Source organism: Megalops cyprinoides, chromosome 14 (genome assembly GCF_013368585.1).
Source record: "Megalops cyprinoides isolate fMegCyp1 chromosome 14, fMegCyp1.pri, whole genome shotgun sequence".
NCBI classification, from domain to species: domain Eukaryota; kingdom Metazoa; phylum Chordata; class Actinopteri; order Elopiformes; family Megalopidae; genus Megalops; species Megalops cyprinoides.
This window is the reverse complement of record NC_050596.1, coordinates 26,466,409-26,486,273: the sequence shown is the minus strand read 5'-3', so window position 1 is coordinate 26,486,273 and position 19,865 is coordinate 26,466,409. Positions and strand designations below refer to the sequence as shown.

General features: G+C 46.1%; 1 protein-coding gene across 1 annotated transcript in view; it reads right to left on the bottom strand.

The window, feature by feature from the left end:
* Positions 1-19,865, bottom strand: part of LOC118789536 (receptor tyrosine-protein kinase erbB-4-like) — a 294,445-nt gene that overhangs the window by 56,296 nt on the left and 218,284 nt on the right. The window contains exons 9-15 of the mRNA XM_036546004.1: positions 19,362-19,488; positions 17,556-17,629; positions 15,598-15,688; positions 14,458-14,657; positions 11,119-11,251; positions 4,872-4,965; positions 1,007-1,161 (exon numbers count right to left, since the gene is read on the bottom strand). Coding sequence (XP_036401897.1) covers positions 1,007-1,161; positions 4,872-4,965; positions 11,119-11,251; positions 14,458-14,657; positions 15,598-15,688; positions 17,556-17,629; positions 19,362-19,488 — 874 coding nt within the window. The remainder of the gene's footprint in view (positions 1-1,006; positions 1,162-4,871; positions 4,966-11,118; positions 11,252-14,457; positions 14,658-15,597; positions 15,689-17,555; positions 17,630-19,361; positions 19,489-19,865) is intronic.

The window sequence follows — 19,865 nt, the reverse complement described above, 5'->3', positions numbered from 1 at the left end:
GTGACCCTAATGTTATCCCACCTTGCTGCCATGTATCTAGAAACTCAGGTTAGTTTTATTTGCATGATGAATGCATAAATTAGGACAGCTACACACCCACTGACTAGATACTCCTCAGCCTCTGCTTTCTTATCTTGAAGCCCAGTCATCTTTAAACCTGCACCAGTAAAGCACAGCCTCTCTCTCTGCTGACCTGAGATCTCAGCCTGCCCCTATCAGTCAAGGTGATGGTTAAGGAAACGAGGCGTGCTTGAGCTGACCCTCCGACCGGACAGGTTCGGCCGTCAGCGCGTGTGATGGCCAGGATCAGTGGCAACCTGGCTGTAACCCCGGGCAGATCCCCGCTGCCGTGGAGATGAAGCCACCTCCGAGAGCATTTCAAAAAGTCTTGCGGTGAGCCCTTTGATGCCAAAGGGGGGGGGGGGGAGGAGGAGGAGGAGGAGAGAGAGCTGACATCTCCCCCCTCGTCCCTGGGACTGACTTCATCATCTCGTTCTTCTACAGATTCGTGTCTTCACAGCAGGAGGCTATTCTTTCACCCTGCAGAGCTGTGTGCTGTAACCCAGTGTCTGCAGTCCTTGTGTTTATCCACAGAGAGAGGATGGTGGCTGAGGTGGCACCCAGGGCATTGAGGGGGCAAATGGAGTAACGGCGCATTGGCATTACAATCAGATCTCATTGTTTAATCAGGCTATGTATGATTTCCCCGGACGCCAGCAATTGCCTTCACTTGGCTTGTATCTTTCAAACGTGTGTGGACGACCTGTTGTGTTGAAATAGATCTAAGAAAAGGAGTTGCTGGAACAGCATACACATACCTCTACTGTAAACACTAACTGAACATTGTAAAATGCTGTCCTTGCAAAGGCATCATATTTTCACTGTTCACTGTGTGAACATGCACAAATATACAAGCACTGCACTCTCTCACTGCGCGCGCACACACACACACACACACACACACACACACACACACACACACACACACGCGCACGTGCACTCTTACCCCTGAGTGCAGTTGGAGTGGCAGGGATGACACTCATTGTTGGCCTCAGCGTATTTGAAGATGAAGCTGTTGGCTCCCTGCAGTCCGTCTGGACACTTCTCCACGCAGTTGGGCCCGTCTTTGAAGTGCAGGCACTTAACGCAGTGATCAGGGCCCTGTTACACAGCCAGGCCAGGACAGAGGAGGGGGGGGGGGGTAGAAGGAGGAGACATATAAAGAGCCAGCAACCAGGCCGGGACTCATAACCATCCCTCACAGCGCACACAATAACCATAAGCATCGACACAGAGAGGATTTATGGGGCTAATAATGGAAGAGGAGCTGTGAGCGGAGACGGGGCGGGAAGCTGTAAAAGTCTCAGAGTTTTTCAGGGCCAGTCCTGCTCCAAACACCGGGAGGCTGACGGACCAACTGACACTGACTGACACACCGACAAGGGCACGTGTGTGCACACACACGCGCATAGGCACACACACACAAATACCTACACACACAAACACCCACACATACACGCACACACACACACACGCACACAAATTCCAACAGGGGAAATGGAGTGTAACATGCAGAAATGTAGACTGGTAAACATTTGGGGGACTTCTCTGCGTACGTGTGCGCATCTCTGTTTGTAGTGCATAAGGGCATCAATCTGCATACACGTGCACACATGAAAGTGCTTACATGTGTGTGTATGCTGAAGTATAATGTAATTCTGAGTGCCACTACCGGTGTCTTTTAATGGCATTTTTCAGACAATGATCGAGTGATTGGTTTAATGGTTTTCATCTCCTTTACCACAAGGGAAAGGGTACACAGCATCCATTAAAACACACAGTCCAATAAACAAATCGTTTCATTTGGGCGATTACAACACAATGATCAGTGTAATAAAAGCCGAACCGCTGGGCAGAGGAAAAGCAAACGTGCTGCACTTCAGTCTGTTATAACAGACGGCTCTGCTAAGCCGCCATGCAAATGCTCTGCTTCATACACAGCTGAATGCAATGTGGCTGCATCAGTTATGTGTGTCTGGCGTGACAACAGCTAACCTTTTACCCTCCAAAATCAATAACGCCCCCCACTGCAGTAGCGGCCACCATTACATTTCAGCGGCCAGCTCGGGGTGGACTCCCTGGCATTTACTGATGACTGACCCCGGTTACAGGAGCTACCGCCTGCAGTTCCAGGAGGCCGTGGAGCTCTCCTGTTGGACTGTCATAAAGGTTATTTATACAGCCGTCAGATTCCGCAAATGGGGATTTAACAGGCCCTCGTAAAAAAGCCTCTGTGTCTGTTAGATACATCATGACCTTCTCATAGCCACCTCTCAAAACATACGTCGCTGTCCATATTTCTAACGTGAAAGTCCGGAGATTTAAGAGGCTCCGTTTCTGGCCACACTTTCCAGTTCACCGCAACCTTGGCGGTTCGTGCCACGAGGTAAAAAATAACAGCCCCTGTCAGGGAGCGTTGCGAGAGGGCAGTTTGTCTTTGAGTGACTCAGTCTTCCCACAAGCATTACAACCTGGTCAAAGTTCCCTACTACACCTGTGGACAAGACAGCACACTAGAAGTGCTAGCTAAATGCACAAATCTTGGTGTCGCATTCAGCAATATATGTTCCCATGTCAACTATTTCACAGAAAAAGCCAGTTTATCAATTAGAAGCCAAAGTGGCAATTCATTTGTATCAGGGACTCAGTACACAGAGTGGTAGTAATGAAGTCTGCTACCTTGTTTATCTGAATTCCCCACAACAGCTAGCAAGGGAGGTTATCAAAATCGGTTCTGTATGGTGTGACTCTTCTCTATACAGCTGGTGCTGGGGACAGTGTCTATTAATATCCATTCAGCTGTTCGGCAGTCTGTGCTCCTATGTCCTGTCTCTCCTCACCCGCTGGACTGAACATGTGGCCGTTTTCTGCCTCTCACTTCACTGCTCAAGACAATTTCCACTAACAGGCTTTTCTCAAATTGGAGAGCTGTTATGAGTTATAACCTGAAGAGTCAGCAGCTGTGTTTGCTGAGCCCATCACCCTCTACTCTGTGACCATTTTAAAGGGGGGCAGGTTTCCGTTCTGACTCTACAGGTACAAACATGAGAGCCAAAACGTCAACCAGATCCCCGCAAAGAGTCCTAAAATCCGCCCTTCGCATGGATAAACCCACACTGCTTCATCTCTATAAACCCCTCAGACTCTCTATCCCAGGCTCTTCTGTTTAGAACGCGCCAATGAGTTTCAGGCGGCCAGCCAAGAGCATCAAAATACAGCTCAGGCTAATCTGCCTCAATAACAATGAGCTCATTTTCCCCTGAAACCCGAGCCCTCCGGCTTGCTTACTCTGGCCTGTCACGAGCGATGACTCCCGAGGCAGCGCTCGGACGGGCCACCGGAGCCACAGGGAGTGCGTTCAATGCCGAACGGTGACGGAAAAAACTCCGCATTACCGGTCGGCTTCTATGCGAGGCCACTTTTCAGAGGGCCCCCACGATGGATTGATATGCAGTCCACAGGTGGGGCTCTGGTTTCATCTGCGAGCTCTCAGTCTCGTCTAGACTGTGACCGCCTGCGGGAGGTCTGGCAAAGGGAGGAAGTGAGAAGCATCGCAGCACACAGCACCGTGCTCTCCGTCTCTCCTTTAATGAGGGGTTCACGTGTGATATCAAACACAACTCGGAGCAGGTAGAAAATTCCAAATGACATGGAATTCCACGCACCAAAGGGTGAGGGCCTTGATCTTCAGCCTGCACTGACCGCCCCTCCCTCTGTTCTAATGTAAATTGTAGCTTTTTCAATTATAAATGCCATGGAAAAGGCAGTTGGAACAAAAACCACAGGGCCGATGAGACAGCAGTCACACGATGACAGTACTTGCCACTACCACCGCCACCACTGCTAGAATATCAGAGTGTAATGTCTAACCAATAACAACGGTGCAAGGTTCTTATGAAGAATGACACTTAACATTACCCTTAATCTCTAGCTCTGCCAGGTTTGATGCATGTACAGTGTCCCAATTAAGAAACAGCAACAACTCATGAGCAAGCTGCCACACGCAGTGTTGTGACATTCTGAATATCTCTGGGGTCTTGTTCAGTATTGCATTGCTGTTTAATAAATAAAAAACACACCTTATGCAAGTTCACTTTGCAACCACCAATGCCATTATTAGCCAGCCAAGAACACTATTCTATGAATGCACAGCTCATAAATCAATTAGTAAAGCAGACAAATGCATGCTTTCACAGAGGATACAATTAATCATAGGCCCTGACCAAGTGAGAGCCTTGCAGGGCCTACAGAGGTGATTTATGTTTGGTTTGGAGTGGTTGAGAATTTCCTGATCAACAGTGTCAAAACAGTTTGGTTGAGTGTTGGTATCTTTAAAACTATATCGGAAACAAAAATAAATCAATATATAATAATATAAAAAAACAGATAAATCTCATTAACCTGTTTGTTATGTGCCTGTTACCTGACCATAAGTGTGATTTTAACAGGATTGAAGAAAGCTCTTCAAGCCAAAACTTTTGCACCTTTATGCTTTTTCAAATGTAACATTTTTTCATCATGTCAGAAGTTCTTACCTCTTGTTGAGTGACCGTAGCATTACTTAAAGCATAATATCAACACATTTTGTTTAAGATGGGTGCATTGTGAGAAAGCAAGAAAAGAGAGAAAGAATATACACCCTTTCAATGACCTTCTGGGTGTTTTCATGCATCAGTCGTCAGCTGGGAGATAAGCCTAGTGCACAGGGCCACCTTTCACACCACGTTTAACACTTCCTGGAAGAGCTTAGGGTGGATTTGTACTGGACAGGAAAGACTCTGGGACTTGTCTGTGTATACTGGTGATCCTACCGGGCCATGGCAGGTCAGCATGTTGTCCTCGGCCTTCTCGCACTGGGGGTCACACTCCAGGCACACGGAGCCGTTAGCAAACTCGCGCACATCCCTGGGAGACGAGGAGAGAGAGAAGGATTAAATCAATAGCTGCATCTGTGCTCCCAGCCCTTTCTGACAGGCTACCTGTGTACCAGTGAATGGGAGTAGATGGGGCAATTGTGCTGGAGTGAATTAAACCGTCATTCATTCAAGCCTTTGGAAAGTAGTGGGAGAGGGATGCAGTGGAGTGAATGTACACGGGGAAAAAAGAGCAATCCTTCAAAACACTGTGAGTCTGGATTGAAATAGAGTTGCGCAACCACAGGTTTTTTTCAGGTGTCCTGTCTTTAACTCTATAAGCCTTGTCTGATTGTTATGGCTTTCGGTCACAAAAGCAGACATTTCATTTTTATGTCATTCCTTCTATATCGACCATGGCAAAATGCGAATCCTTCCTGTGACTGGTGGCAGGCACATAGTTCAAATTGCAAGTGCAACAATCTGACTCAAACACTTTATTAACGATGAACTGATTTAAACTCGTAACATTTAAATGTTATGCTTCTCAGTGGACAGCAAAGAGCTGTGATTGGTTTGCTTCAGAGGTCAGGTTCATCCTTTATTTCCCTTAAAAGAATGTTTTCCTCATGCAGGCAGGTTCTACAGTCCAGGTGACAATAATGGCGAAGGAAGAGGCTGATTAAGTGAAGCACCGAGATGGGTCAATATTCTAAAAAGGCGAGTGAAGGCTCCCATGAATAATTAACAGCGCTATACTTAATTGACAAACACGGGGGCTGTTTGGTCTGCTGGGAGGACAAGGCCAGGGTTTCTTTAGATTTTTCAATAGGTCTGGCTGAAGGAATTTTAGTGCCTCAGGTAAGAAATGGAGAATAAATGCATAAAACTACAGCAATTCCTTGATTCATATTCATATTAATGTCAGGCCACTTTTAAGAAAAGATCTTTGAGGTGATATGAAATGGGTCTATTTCAGACGGAAATGTGAACAGCTCCTTGCAATGACAATACCTTGTAACGCAACTGTGTTTAACTAAGCACCTGAGAGCCCTTAGCTTTGAGTGGAGAGTGGAGACACCTTAGACGGTAACTGACCACAAATACTCCGACTAGCAGACCTATGAATTATATGTCATCACTGTGCTCTGGCAATACTGTACGATAACTGTCTCTTGAGACAGACGCACATCAGTGGTGCAAATGTTTAACTTAGTGGGTTTAGACTGTACTGCACACCCATGTGGACTGTACATTAGAGCATGGCTGCCATTCCTCGATAAAACTAAATAAATACCTTTAACCCAGAAAAAAAAATCTCTCAACCCAGAGTGGATCTCAGAAAGATACAAACTGAGACACACACACACACACACACACACACACACACACACACACACACACACAAATTATCTCCAATACTACAAAGGTGCTACTGTATTACTACAAAGGAGTTGCTATATTAACACAGTAAGACCTACATATCACATTTTCATGATCCACCAAGCCCTACATCCCCAGTCCCGCCACCTTGACTCCTGGCTGGCCCTTGATAAGGCCCTTACACAGCAGACACCACTGTGCCCTGTGTCCAACAGGAAGGATTAGATGCGGGCTCAGTGAGGGAACATGTGCCCATGTGGTGTCGCTGCTTTTTAATTAAAAGGGATTGTCTCACTAGGCGGAAAAACAAGACCCCAAAAAAAAAAAAAATCAATTAGAAGTAGCTACTGTTTGTCTGGACAGGATAAAACACATTGTCTAATGATGTTCACTTCAAAACTATTCATTTTTTCTTTTTTGTTTTCTTTTTTTCTTCGTCTTTGGAATAGGAAAACGCTGCAAACAATGAAAGCTGGCTTGAACTTCAGCTGTTGCATTTGACACTGCTGTATCTGTATCTACATCTGAGCTGAGGGGAGCCCAGAGAGAGAGGTCAAGAAGAATGCCCCTATACAGGGGAGGGGGTTTATAATATTATAGTGTAATAAATACGGGCTGACTCCCTTCGCCACACCTCAGTGTTTTGGCTGGAAAATCACTGCAAAGTCTTCTCTAAAGATAGATGGCAGCATCCAATGCATGTCACACAATCCTCACTGCATGGGATTTCATCTTAAAAAAGCCTTTCAGGAAACTCCTCTGAATCCCCCCTTGCTCTCAGAGTATTCATACTTTCCTGCTTTCCTCACCTCTAACCAAATGAAACGTCTGCAATGAGACGGAAAGCCACTCTGTGCTCGCTGAGAGCAGGGCTTTTCCTTTTCTTTGAGAAAGAGTGGGGGAATAAAACCCTGCCCAACAAAAGCCTGTGTGCCCCCTCTCTCCCCGCTGGAACGAAATCTCATTTCCATCCTGACACGCCACTTCCTGCTCTGCAGCTGGGTGTGCGGTCTGGGTCTGCCTGGCGGGCGCGGGCGCGGGATTAGCGGGGATTCAGGCCTGTTCCGCCTCGCCACCCGACGCACAGCGGCTGCCCAATCCACAGGAGTGACTTTTTAATTAAACATTTTTGCTCAATTATCTGGCGTAATTCCCCCCTTCTTGATTCCCCCGATGGAAGGAGTGTGAGCAGGTTTGTTCTCGACTTTGAGCTGCTCTCTCTCTCCTCTCCTCTTTTTTTGGGGAATGGGGTAGCTATGGTTCCCTCCCAGAATGGGAGCACTAAAAGCCTGTTATTATTACAAAACAGTTCTGTAATATGCTCCAAAATCTTTTTTTTTTTTTTTTTTGGAACACAGAATAGTAGGTAATGTGCTCTTCAGCTAATATGGTAAGATACAAAGACCTTTTCCAAAGATGCTTCCTGGCAATGGTTCAATTACTGGCCGTCAAACATAGTTGTGATTCATATGCTAAGACAGGGGTTGGCAACCTGCGGCTTTGGAGCAGCATACGGGTCCTTGAAACCCCCCCCCCCCCCCGGTGGCTCTGAGGCAATCTATAAAAATGATCAATTAGAAGGTGTACAAATTTACCTATTATCAGACTATTTAAATAGGCTCTTAGCTCACACTTCACCCACTAAATTATAACCACATTAATATAAAACCAAACAAAAGGTTTCTAGCCACTGTCACTCAGGGGTGTTGCCCTCATCTGAACACATTCAGAGCTCAGCCTGTACTCCAATATTTTAGTATTAATCACAAAAATGCAAATAAGTAAAAGCAAAAAATGCAATAGGGAATAGTTAGGGGAAGCATGTAAAAATGTACTTGTGCTCCCCTCCCTCCCTTGCTCTCCTATATCACATTCCTTTTGTGTTCAAAACAACCAGCATCTTTTTTTTAACTTCTTAAAGGTTAAAATGTATTGCAGCTCTCAGATCGGTGTGTTATTGTGAAATTTTTTGGAAAAAATGCTCTTCAGTTCATTTAGGTTGCCAACCCCTGGGTTGAGCCATGTTCATGGTCCAAGCCTGGTTACTGCTTAAACTGTAATAAAAAGGATGAAATGGACAGGTTGTATGTCTGTGCAGCATGTTCTGCAGTGTGAGATACACTAATATTTTCTGTGAGCCAGAGCACATACTTGGCTCCACCAAGCTCACCATGATTTGTGCACTATAGTAACATAGTCGACCACAGAGACATTCAGCTCCATTAAGAGAAAGTGGTTGGAGTGGCGTGCAGGCATTTTCATAAGGAGCCACCCTGAGGTAATGACAAGGTACAGTGCAAACTGTGACGCAGGCACAGACAGGTTTGGTGGTGCAGGGAGGGAGTGAAACAGTAGGTCAGAGGTCTGTGCTATCAGTGCAATCAATCACTTGGCTCTGCTCAAAGTAGCTCCTCATGTTTCCTTAAGTGGCATTTCTTTCTGGTCAAAGTCATTTACTTATGTTCACTTGGAGGAAGCTCGCATGCCTCGGAATGTCAGCCTTAACACAGGATCTAGCCGTATAAGAACACAGATTCTTTTTTTCTTCAGCTGTCAGATATTTCAACGCCTGTGTTGTCACACTTGTTTGCCTTGTATTGAAAGACCAGTGATGACAGAGAACACTGTATCTCAAGGAAGAGAGACAGTGGTCTCTGTCAAAACTCTGGCCTGGTGATATGCTCGTTTCATTTGTGAACAACTGTGGCATGCACTTGCTGTAGTACTACAGGAGAATGATATAGAAACAAGGGCTGCAATCAGGGTGGACACTTAACCCCAGAGCGAGTCTCAACACAGTCAACACATTTCTCAGCAGACTTCTGTGAGCTGCACCGGAAAGAATCTCTTGCGCCCCCTGTAGGTGAACAGTTGGGTGTGCAGTGTCTCACATGCACAATAAGAGATGCTGCATGTCTCACAGCACTATGTCCTACCTTTCAGGACCTGCCTCCCGTTTCTCTACCACATACGGGCTGGTGAGAAGCTTGGCTTTAGAGCCAGAGACTCTGCTTGGAAATTCAAGAGGAAGCATTAGCATGTGACTTCACTGGAGGGTCGCTTCAGCATAAGAGGAGAAGCCCGCCCCCCAACCCGCCATGACCCAATACTCCCCCTGACTGTTCCTGGAACAGCTGACTCCACAAAGGCTGACGCTGGTCCTTGTTTAGGTTCATTAAGATCACAGAGGCCCAGAGAGCAGTTAATTGGGTGAATCAAAAGCAGTGAGAAAACTCCAGAGCATGCTGGTTACATACCTTACAGCAATAATGAGGTCTGACGTAACACATTCTTTTTTCGGCAAGCCGTAAGAGATACAACCAAAGACTGCGGGCTGTATCTTCTCTGCTGGATCAAATGTACTGACTACAGACATGTGTTAATGAGTTGCTTTAAAAGGGAAGTGTGCCCTTGAAAAAGGAGTGAACATGAAACATGTGATGATGTGTGTCTGTGTGGGGGGAATTATTATAAACTGGGTTAATCTGTAGAGATTGAAATGTAGGGTGAAGTGTACGGTCACTGATCATTCCACATATATGGCAGATATATAGTGCTTGTTCACAAAACTTTGTAGTCCTGCAAAGCAGTCCAGGGCATTCTTAAATAAAGACACCTGATGAAATAATGAAGTCATTCATGCGGACTGAGCGATATAAATGAGATAACCCATAGCTCATAACCAGGTAATCTGTGTACATTAGAATCCAGCAAAGAAAGTCACAAGTGGCCCTGCATGTAAAGGGTTCACATATTCCATAAAACTCTGCCCTGATGCAGTGTGTTTATTTGTGCATGTGTGTGTTTGACAGCGATGTTATTACAGCTGCAAGAATAACCAGCAACACTGCTACTTCCCTTCCGATCAGCTATTCCCCATATTTGCACAAATATAAAAATGTTCGGAAAAAAACATTTGAAAAAGCTTTTTATGTGATTATGGAGAAGATACTTGTTTTCATTTAAAAACTGTTGTTTTTCCTGCAAATTTTCATATCATGGTTATTTGAGACGCTGTTGATTATTACAAAATAAGAATTAAAAATATCGTATGCCTGTACAGTATACACACACTGTATTCTTCAAAAGCATTCTTTAACAGGCTGTATTTCAATATATTACGGTTATAGTACACAAGAGAGTATAGGTGGTGAGTAACTGGCAGCACAACACCTGCCTACAGGAGCTCCCCCACCCACGACAGCTGAGCGTTGTCGCTTATCTGTACTTCAAAGCCGTGCTTCCTTGCTCCAAGCCTGAGAAGACCGTCAACAGGTGTGCCTGACCGAGCTCTGTGTTTGATTAGCGCATCTTTAAACCGAGGTCACACTGAGATGAAGGCGACTTCTGGGATCGGGAACGAGCAGACATGAAACGCGTTTGGTGATTCATGTCTACATTAGCATGAGCGCGGTGTGTAGGCTCACGCTACGGCTTGCACAATAAGTCACCAAAATTTCAAATGCAAGAGCGTATCCCTGCTTGAGATTCTGCAGCAAGTGAAAAGTAAGTCTTGGGTTTCTAGGACTTTTCCCTTGGTATTCACACTGTTATTTGATGTGTCTCGTCGCTGTATGAAGTATAGAGTGGGCCTGAGCCTCCAAGTTCATACAAACACTGGAATCTATTTTTACGACACATAAAGGACATAGCATTATTGCTGTGCTTTGGTAAGCCTGGGAGTGGGTTGTTCAATACCACATGCTATCCAGGATGTCAAAAACTGTGAAATTATTCTCTTCAGTCTTGAGGGATTTTTTTTAAACGCCTGGTACTGCTGTGATGTTACAGGCAGGTAAGTGTGGAAACCGTGCTCGCTCACCCTTCGTAGAGGTTGCAGGACTCCACGCAAGTGCGCCCCCTGCTGAAATAACGACAGGACAGGCACTGGTCTGGCCCAGGGCCCCAGCAGCCGCCATCTGAGCATAACGGGTCACACACCATCCGCTCCAAGGCTGTGGGACAGACACATGACATTACATTACATGCATTGAGCAGACGCTCTTATCCAGATCGACTTCCATCACAAACATAAGTGCACCCATTCAATTTAAACCAGCAACAGTGTCAGACCAGGCTAACAACACTCCCAGATAATAGATATTTGGTTAGCTGACTTACATTGAATGAAAGCAGAATCACCAGTCAAATACTAACTGAAAAACAGTGACATAAAACATCCTGTAGTGTGGCTCTCTGACACTAGCACTAGCCCACACGTTTTGTGTGGAAAATGTTGAAAACACTGATTGATGCGCAAAGGTGAATCAAAAGGGTTAACGTGTGGTTGTACACATGGGGAACAGACTGCTGAGATGGGCGTGTGGCAGGACGGCCGTGATATTAACGCAGTGTGTCAGAGCTGCAGAAAAGAGCTGTGCAGCAGAGTGGCCCCACAGTGTTCCACTGTGCGAGCCAGGTGAGACAGAGCTGGTGGAACAGCATGCCGCTGCAACTTCCTCCTTCCAGACCAATGCGTTTCGGGGAGAGAAGGGAAAAAAAAAAAAACACAAAACTGACACCCAGGAATTGTGGGTAAATCAGCGCTCGGCAGCAGCAGCGGCGGCATTCCCCCAACGAAGACCGACCCCGGCCTGGTAGCTCTATCAGGAGAGCGCTGCACTTCCTTCAACAAACCAGAGAGTGAAGCGACAGACTAGGGATGTTGATTTTCCTGCTCTCTGTGGCTGTTGTCTCATGAGCTTGTGCTAGCGTCCCCCATTCATGCAGAATCAGAGCGCTCCACATCCCCCCACATGGTGATTTAGGAGAGTTCCCTCCGTCAGCTGCCTACAAAGTGGATTGGTTCCCTGGACAGAGGACAAGTGAACGTGTCCCCAGACAAGCTGGGAGTATCAGACAGGCAAAAGCAAATCGCACTTCTACTATTTACATTCTCACGCACCTGCTACACTGCTCTTGGCCTTGACAGGCTTGCACTCTGTAAGGCTGTCTGGTTGGCACTTCCTTTAAACCCCTCCTTTTCATAGAGGAATGCATACTGGATTCAAACAGGACAAGGAGACTGAAAAATGCCAGCCTTGGAGGGGTGAGCCAGATTTAAGCTAGGGGGGCATTTTTTGTGGTGCCATGTCCGGAACGTTCCAAAAAAAATGAGTCTTTGAAACTGAGTGAAAAAACAATTGAATCAAAAGCTTTTTTCAGTTCACGTTCCAAGGCTCAGTTTGTATTTAGTGCTTTAGGTCATTGCTGAAGAAAGGCTCGATGTGGGGAACGGGGGAGGGGGGGTTACAGGCACAGAGGGATCAAAAAGTTGCCGACTACAAAGATTTGAGCCTATTGAAAACATACAGTATGGGGTCTATTGATGTCAAAGGCGGTGCCAGGCTGGACTGCGCGGGGCTGAGAGGTGCCAGAAGGGAGTGTTGAGTAGTTTAGAAGCTGATGTTCCAGTCAAACAATAATGATCATCGTTGCATCACAACAGCCTGCTTCATCAAAAGAGAGAATAGGGAAAAAAACAGGCTCTGAATATCTATTACATTCACTCAGTGATGGGAAGAAGAAAAAAAAAATCACAGACAGATTGTATCTCATTGCTTCCAGGTAGTAGTAAAGAGCAACAGCAATCCCATGATTCAATGCTCCAGATCAGAGACATTAAGAACAGCTCCTGAAGGGCTGCTGCGTCTGCAGAGGTTCAAGCCGGCTTTGTTGCTCAATAGCTTACATGATCTGATTATTTACTCAATGCGGAATACTATCAGACGGCCCCAGTCGTAGGTTCAGCTCACAAAACAATTTGCCTCTTTAATATCACATTGCAACTGCCAACGGCAAATGTGTTGAGCCTGTTAGAGCTGCCCAGGCTGCTTTCCACCTTGGTATCTCTCCCGGGGGGGCTCCTGTATTCTAATGGGGTTATTGACGATCTTCACACCAGAGTAAGCCCCCCTCTCTTTCACCCTGACCCCCCTCCCGCGCGGGCCCTGCTCTCCACCTCACTCCTGCTGGGCCCAGCCAGGCACACAGACCCGCACAAGGAGAGCGGGTACACTCCCTCGCCCCTCTCAGACTCCTCAAAGTCAGAGAGCTCCAGCTGTGCTGTGCGCTGACCGTCCTTCTCTGAGGGGCACATCGCAGTCTGCAGCGGTGCCGAGCTGAAGGCCACTGAATGCTGCACAGCGGTAGCACGGCGCACAGGGGCTGGGCTGGTGACACAGAACTGCACTGGCTCCCCGTGTCATTTCCAATATAGACCGCTGCCAAAAACTTCCAACTCAGCCTTTAAGTTTCTGACAACCTGTTAAAAGGGGACATTCAGTCTACAATAAAGATTTTAGAACATCCCTGGCCCTAGCAATCTGAGGATTTTTTTTTCTTCTTTCTTTCACGTCTCAGTGCTTTCTTATGAAATGTTTGCTACATAACAAAAACTGGGAATTTAATCTTTTTTTTGTGATACGTCTACATAGATATCTGCCTTGCACAAAATCTAATATCTACCAAAACAGTTTTCATTCTGAACTCAGGTAACTCTAGCAAACACTTGTGTTGCTACTGGACCAATCGGTCAGAGCGCACGGTAGGTCTTGTCACATCAGCACCATCTGCGGAGAACAGCTCCCATCCACCCAGCACAGAGTAAAGCTGAATCAGGCAGTTCCACACTGATGGGGGTGAGAGCGAGAGGTCAAACCAGATGGTGTACCCCTTAGATTTACAGAACTATTATCAAGGTGCAGTAGTGCAGTATTATCCACAGTGCAATGGTTGTAAAACTACTAGCTGTACTTATCCACAGCCTGCACACAGGTATACTTTAACTCATGTTCATTGTGTTCATTGTGCAATAGCTGTTCATATATACCTCATCCCATACTTATTCCATGTACTTATCCCATACTTATTCCATGTACTTATCCCGTACTTATTCCATGTACTTATCCCATACTTATTCCTGCACTACCGTTGTGGTTTGTTCTAACACTACTGTTGTTTAGTGTTTGTTGTCTTGACATTGTATGCAGGCACTACAAGAGACACTGGAAATGGAGTCAAATTCATTGTATGTGTAGAAGCATGCTTGTCCAAAAAGGTCTGATTCTGATTCTGATGTGTGAGGTGTGAGAACAGAGTTGTGCTCGATTGGTGGGCAGCGGGTGGCAGGCGGCAGCGGCAGGATGTTCTCGGAACTCACTGCACTCCCTGGGGTCGCGGTTGTTGCGGATCAGGACCTTCTGGTTGTTGGTGCGGAACAGGCTGGTCCAGTTGACTGTGTTGTAGTAGCAGAGCTGGCTGTTGTTGGTGATGTAGACATTACCAGCGCTGATCTCATTCAGGGACTGAAGCTGCAGGGAGGAGATCCACTGCTGCTTCAGGATCAGTAGGGAGATACCGCTGTGGAGGGCAAGACAGGGCGGGGCCAAGACAGGAGAAAGGGGGGCAGGGGGGAGAAAGAGAGAGAGGGGGGGGAGAAGAAGAGGGAAAGGGAGAGAAAGATTAACATTTAACAAACATTCCTGGCTTTTCTGGAACTTAGATACAACTCTTCTTTAGATCTGAGACGTCTTTACGCTGTACTGAGAACAAGGTACTACTCGCTTTGCCGCACATCAAAAGCCCACTTTGTTAGCTGTTATGCACCCTCAGATGGGCTGAGCAAATGACTGCTGTTATATCATGAGGGACTCTACTCTCCCTGCCGCTACAGTTCAGAGCAGCCTGCCCTGCTTTCTCCCTCTCTCTCTCTTTTTCTCTCTCTCTCGCTCTGGCCAGAGAGGAGGAATTACATGGTGTCAGATGAATTGGGTCTTGTGTTTCCCCGCGCTCTGTGTGACAAGCAGTAATTGCTACAATGGCAGCGTTTCCTCAGACGCTCTCATGCAAGCTAAGTCAGACTGTCAGATACACAGTCCGCATCCCTCACACTGCAGCTCGGCGCAGAAGAGCTTTCAGAGGGTGCGAGACGGGCTCCCTGCGGATCGAACCGGTTGCTTTTGCTCGCGCAGGCCTTATTTCACAGTTTATATGAAACTCTGAACTCCCTTCTTCATTGGGACTCCGGTGATCCGAGTCTGAGTGGCAGTGGCAGCCGGGTCCCAGAAATTGGTTGCTTCCTTGGACCTGAGGTGACGTTATTGACACTTTTTCTACTAGTGTCACAGGTCCATACCCTTATGGCCCACAGCCTTTAAGATCAGGTGATTCTCTTCTTCATCCATCATATCATGCAGTTGTACTTGAGTTTGTTTTGTTGGTTCACACCGACTGAATTTGTAAAACATTTCTGTCACGGCCATGAGAAGCAGTCAGTGCGTAAGAGGGCGATACAGCTTACCTGTACAGTGATCTGCCACCGATGATCGCCAGATTGGAGAACACACTGAGGTCTGTCATATTCTCTGGCCAGGACTGGATATTCAGAAAGCCTGGGGTTGGGGGCATTGGACAGAGGGAAACAAGCACTCATCAACACCATCCCTCTGACCCACAGAAAACAGGCCTTACACAAACAGTATAATGAGCTATACAGTCTACTAGTGTACATCTAGGTCTATTAGTGAATTGAAGGATTTTGTTTAAAAAAAAAAGTGTGAACGGGATTGTGTTTAAAGTAGCCGTCTTATCAATTTGCATAATCATATTTATGTGTAAGTTACCACTTTACAGAATGTCAACTGGCCATTTATAACATTTGATAATGAATCCCTGAATGAACGTTTTAGATTAGAGGGAATAAAGGCGAGGTATAAAGAGGACAGAAAACTTGGAAGGAAGAGAGTAAGAACAACCATTACATAAATTACCAAAATTACTTTAACATTGAAAACCCCAGACAGACCATATTTGCAAGGACAAATTAAGCTGTGTAACTGAAATTTGATTGCTTTTGTGCTGCTGCTAAACAAATTCATTACCCTGGAAGCATGTTTGGAAGGAAAACAATATCATACTAATGAAAAGAATGTGTCTAATATTACTGTGCTTCTCTGCGGTTGCTATTATTATCAAAAAGGATAGTGAAGAAAATATACGAAAGAATACAAATTAGTCCATTTTTCAATCAGAGTTATAACCTTCATGTAAACTCATCTTCCTGCTTCAGCTTTTTATACGAAAAGTATGTTTAACTGTTATGTTTTCGAAACTATTAGTGTTTAGGTTTTATGTACGTTACAGGCATGGCTAACATGAGACTTGCATACATACTGTTCTCTTGTATAAGTACTGTAAGACTTGAAATATTTACAACATCTGTTTTACCACTCTCACAAGCAAACAAAGATTAAGCATCTCGGAAATTTTATGCACGATTAATACAACTTTACGGATCTATCGTAATTTTTTTTAGTATCACAATCAAATTGTCACAGGTCACAAAACAGCAAAATTGTTGTGTTAGAATGAATACTGAAACAAGATAACACTAACAGATTGAGTGAAAAATAAGCAAAAGGAGCATGAATTAAAAACTAACCAATACTGACATGTAATAACCACAATTAGCCAGGTAAGTCCAGCTGGAATGAAACAGCAATGCAATTTCAAACATGAAAAACAACATTTCCTATAACAACTTATTGCTGCAATCATGTTGGAAACATGCTGAATGCTGGTTGGGCAGTGGGTTTATGCTCATAAGCACAGATGTTCACATTCCCCTAGCCTGAGACTTTCTGCTCACCACCACCCTGAACAACATCCATACTCTCATCCTTGTGGCTCATACTCTGTGCCCCATTTGGCTACCATGCTGTTCCACAACTGTTTGTTTTGTGCTGAAGTGCTCTCTCTCTCTTTTTTGTCCTGTGCTGTTTAAGCTGCAGAAGACGAAGCCTCTCTCCCCACCCCGGCCGCCTGCCTGCCTTGCCAGTGTCGTTAGCGCAGTGTCTGCTGACATTAATTGCTTTAATGACAAAAATTACGGAGACGGGAAGTCGTTCTCAACGCCGGCGATGTGGTCTTCCAGAGGCGGCCGCTGTGGTTTGTTTTTATTTACTCCTCTCTCTCCAAGAAGGAAACTTCATCTTCCTAATGACACTAACGACTTCCCGCTGAGTCCCCTGTCTAAGCTGGGCAATCACTGACGGGGCGATGGTGGTGGGGGGTGGGGAAGAGAGGTTGCAGCGGATAAATCAGTGTTGAAAAATTCCAGCGTAAGCACGTTGCATGGTTCCGCTGTGTTTGCTCCAGCAGACTGACCCTCAGAGTGGAGGGATGACCCGGGTCTCCTTTGCAACCCTCCGGCCCACCCCCTCTGAGCGGTATGACAGCACGGCAGGGCCCGTCTCTCACCTGTGATCTCCCTGACAGTCCGGAACACGTTCAGCTTCTCGGGGTCCAGTGCCTCTATACCGTGATACACATCCCTGAGAGTGACAGAGAGGGAGAGAGAGGGACAAGGAGGGTGAGGGGAGAGACAGAGAGAGAGAGAGTGTGATAGCTGCTGCAGTAATGCGCTCACACGGTCCTTTCTTCCTCCACTGCATATGCAATGAGGGCCATTTAGCACTAGAAGCTCCAGTGAGCTTCGTACATTTCTATCCATCCACACACCTGTTCATTGGTCTATCCACCCATCCTTGACATCATATGGAATGCATTTAATTTTGAGGGTTGCAAATTCTGAATGTGTGTGTGTGTGTGTGTGTGTGTGTGAGAGAGAGAGAGAAAGAAAGAGAGATAGTGATAGTTTGCAAATGTATGTTTTTCTGTGTCTGTGCGTGTATGTGTGAGCTGGGGTGTTGGGAACATGTGGGCTCATGCGGGTAGTGTGGTCTCGAAGGTTTAAAACTACAGTCTATTTTACATGCCAGACAGCACTGGCACAGAGATTACAGTCTAAACCTTCACGAAGGGAGCAGAGACCTTCTCTTCCCAACGGTGAAAGGACCACTGTGAGTTTAAGATATGTGGATGTATGCATGATGAAGTGGCAGTGGCCACCATGGCACACTGAATTGTCTACCCTCTCCATTGTAATGTGTTTAATGTTACACTGCTTATGGTAGAATGTATGACAGTTGTTCAGTCATATTCACTATTTGTTGATTTTTGTTCTCCATTTTTTCCATCTGTTGCGTTTGTCATAGCACATTTATATAGATGACTGCACACACCTCATTTAGCACCATCATTTACCAGTAATTATCTGTTTGTTGTATTTTTTTGCCTTTTTATTTTTCCCCAATTAATGCAGTTAGTTTTGTTTACAATTTGTTGTAATGTTGTTTGTGTTCATATTATCTGCTGGCTGACGTGACCAATTCTCCAGTGAAGTGTGCTCCCACTGCTATACCAGCTAAATTTGCTGGAGGTGAGTTCAGTGTTTCTGTGTGAAAGGGGTTCCTGTGTGTGAATGCATGTGTATGTGTGTTTGGTGATTGGAGGTTCCACAGGGGACAGCTTGTTTGAAAACACACAGATATCTGTGAATGAGCATGTTCGGATATCCGCAGAGAGTTTCGGTTGTCGGCCGGTAAAATGGATTACGGCTAACCGTAGCGCAAGGCGAGGGGAGACTGGGGTCAGGTGGCGAAATGAGTTCTGACAATCTCACATACCTCACCACCAATGAGCTGGGACTCCCACAGCCCTGAGAGCATCTCCGAGCCAATCAGCTAGCCCGCCTCTGGAGAGAGACCCAGGGCCGTCCACCACCTGCTCCCTTTAGCAAAGTGCGAATTCAGCACTGCGGAGGAGTGTGTGGGTGTGTGTGTGTGTGTGTGTGTGTGTGTTTGCATGTGTGGTCTGTACCCACACTGCACAGGGATACAGCAGCCACTCCATGCTCCGGCTCCTGTGGGGTCCCCCCCCCCAACCCCCCATTTTCACTGTCTCTGCAGTTTCTCTCTTTAAATGGCAGAACTCATTTAATACGGAGAGCTGACGGATCACTCTGTGGAAAAGGTGCAATGTGTTTTGCGCGGCTAATAGGGCCGGAACAGTAGAGGGGCTAATAACTAAACATGAAGGCTGGGAAATGTTCCGTAATGAAGCGTATTTTGACATAGTGGGGATCCTAATGAGAATATCATGGCTTAATGGAATGGGTTTTACATGCACGAGGTACGGCTCCACGGGTGCGTGCAGTCCTCTTACCCTTTTATCCCGGTGATAAGAAACACCAGGTTGCCGTTGATCTTGGTGCAGTTGACGAACTTGTCGATGTTGCTGGAGTCCACGGTCTGCGCTGCCTGCAGGCTGGCAGTGCCTATGCCGTCGCACGCTGAAACAAAACCACGCAACATTCTCAAAACCTTACAACTTTATTTACACATTACATTACATTATTGGCATTTAGCAGACGCTCTTATCCAGACTGACTTACATATAGGTTTCAATTTTTACATGTTACCCATTTATACAGCTGGACATTTACCGAGGGAATTCTTTGTTAAGTACCTTTCCCAAGGGTACAGCAGCAGTGCCCCAGCCGGGCATCGAACCAGCAACCTTGTTGCAAGCCCTGTTCCTTTCGACTGTGCTACATTGCTGCCCCTACATGGTCACAAACCGAGGGAGACTATTGCAGACACGCTGTAAGCTAGGGCATAATCTAGCTAATGAACAACGCTTTCACAACGTTCTTGCAACAGTGCAGCA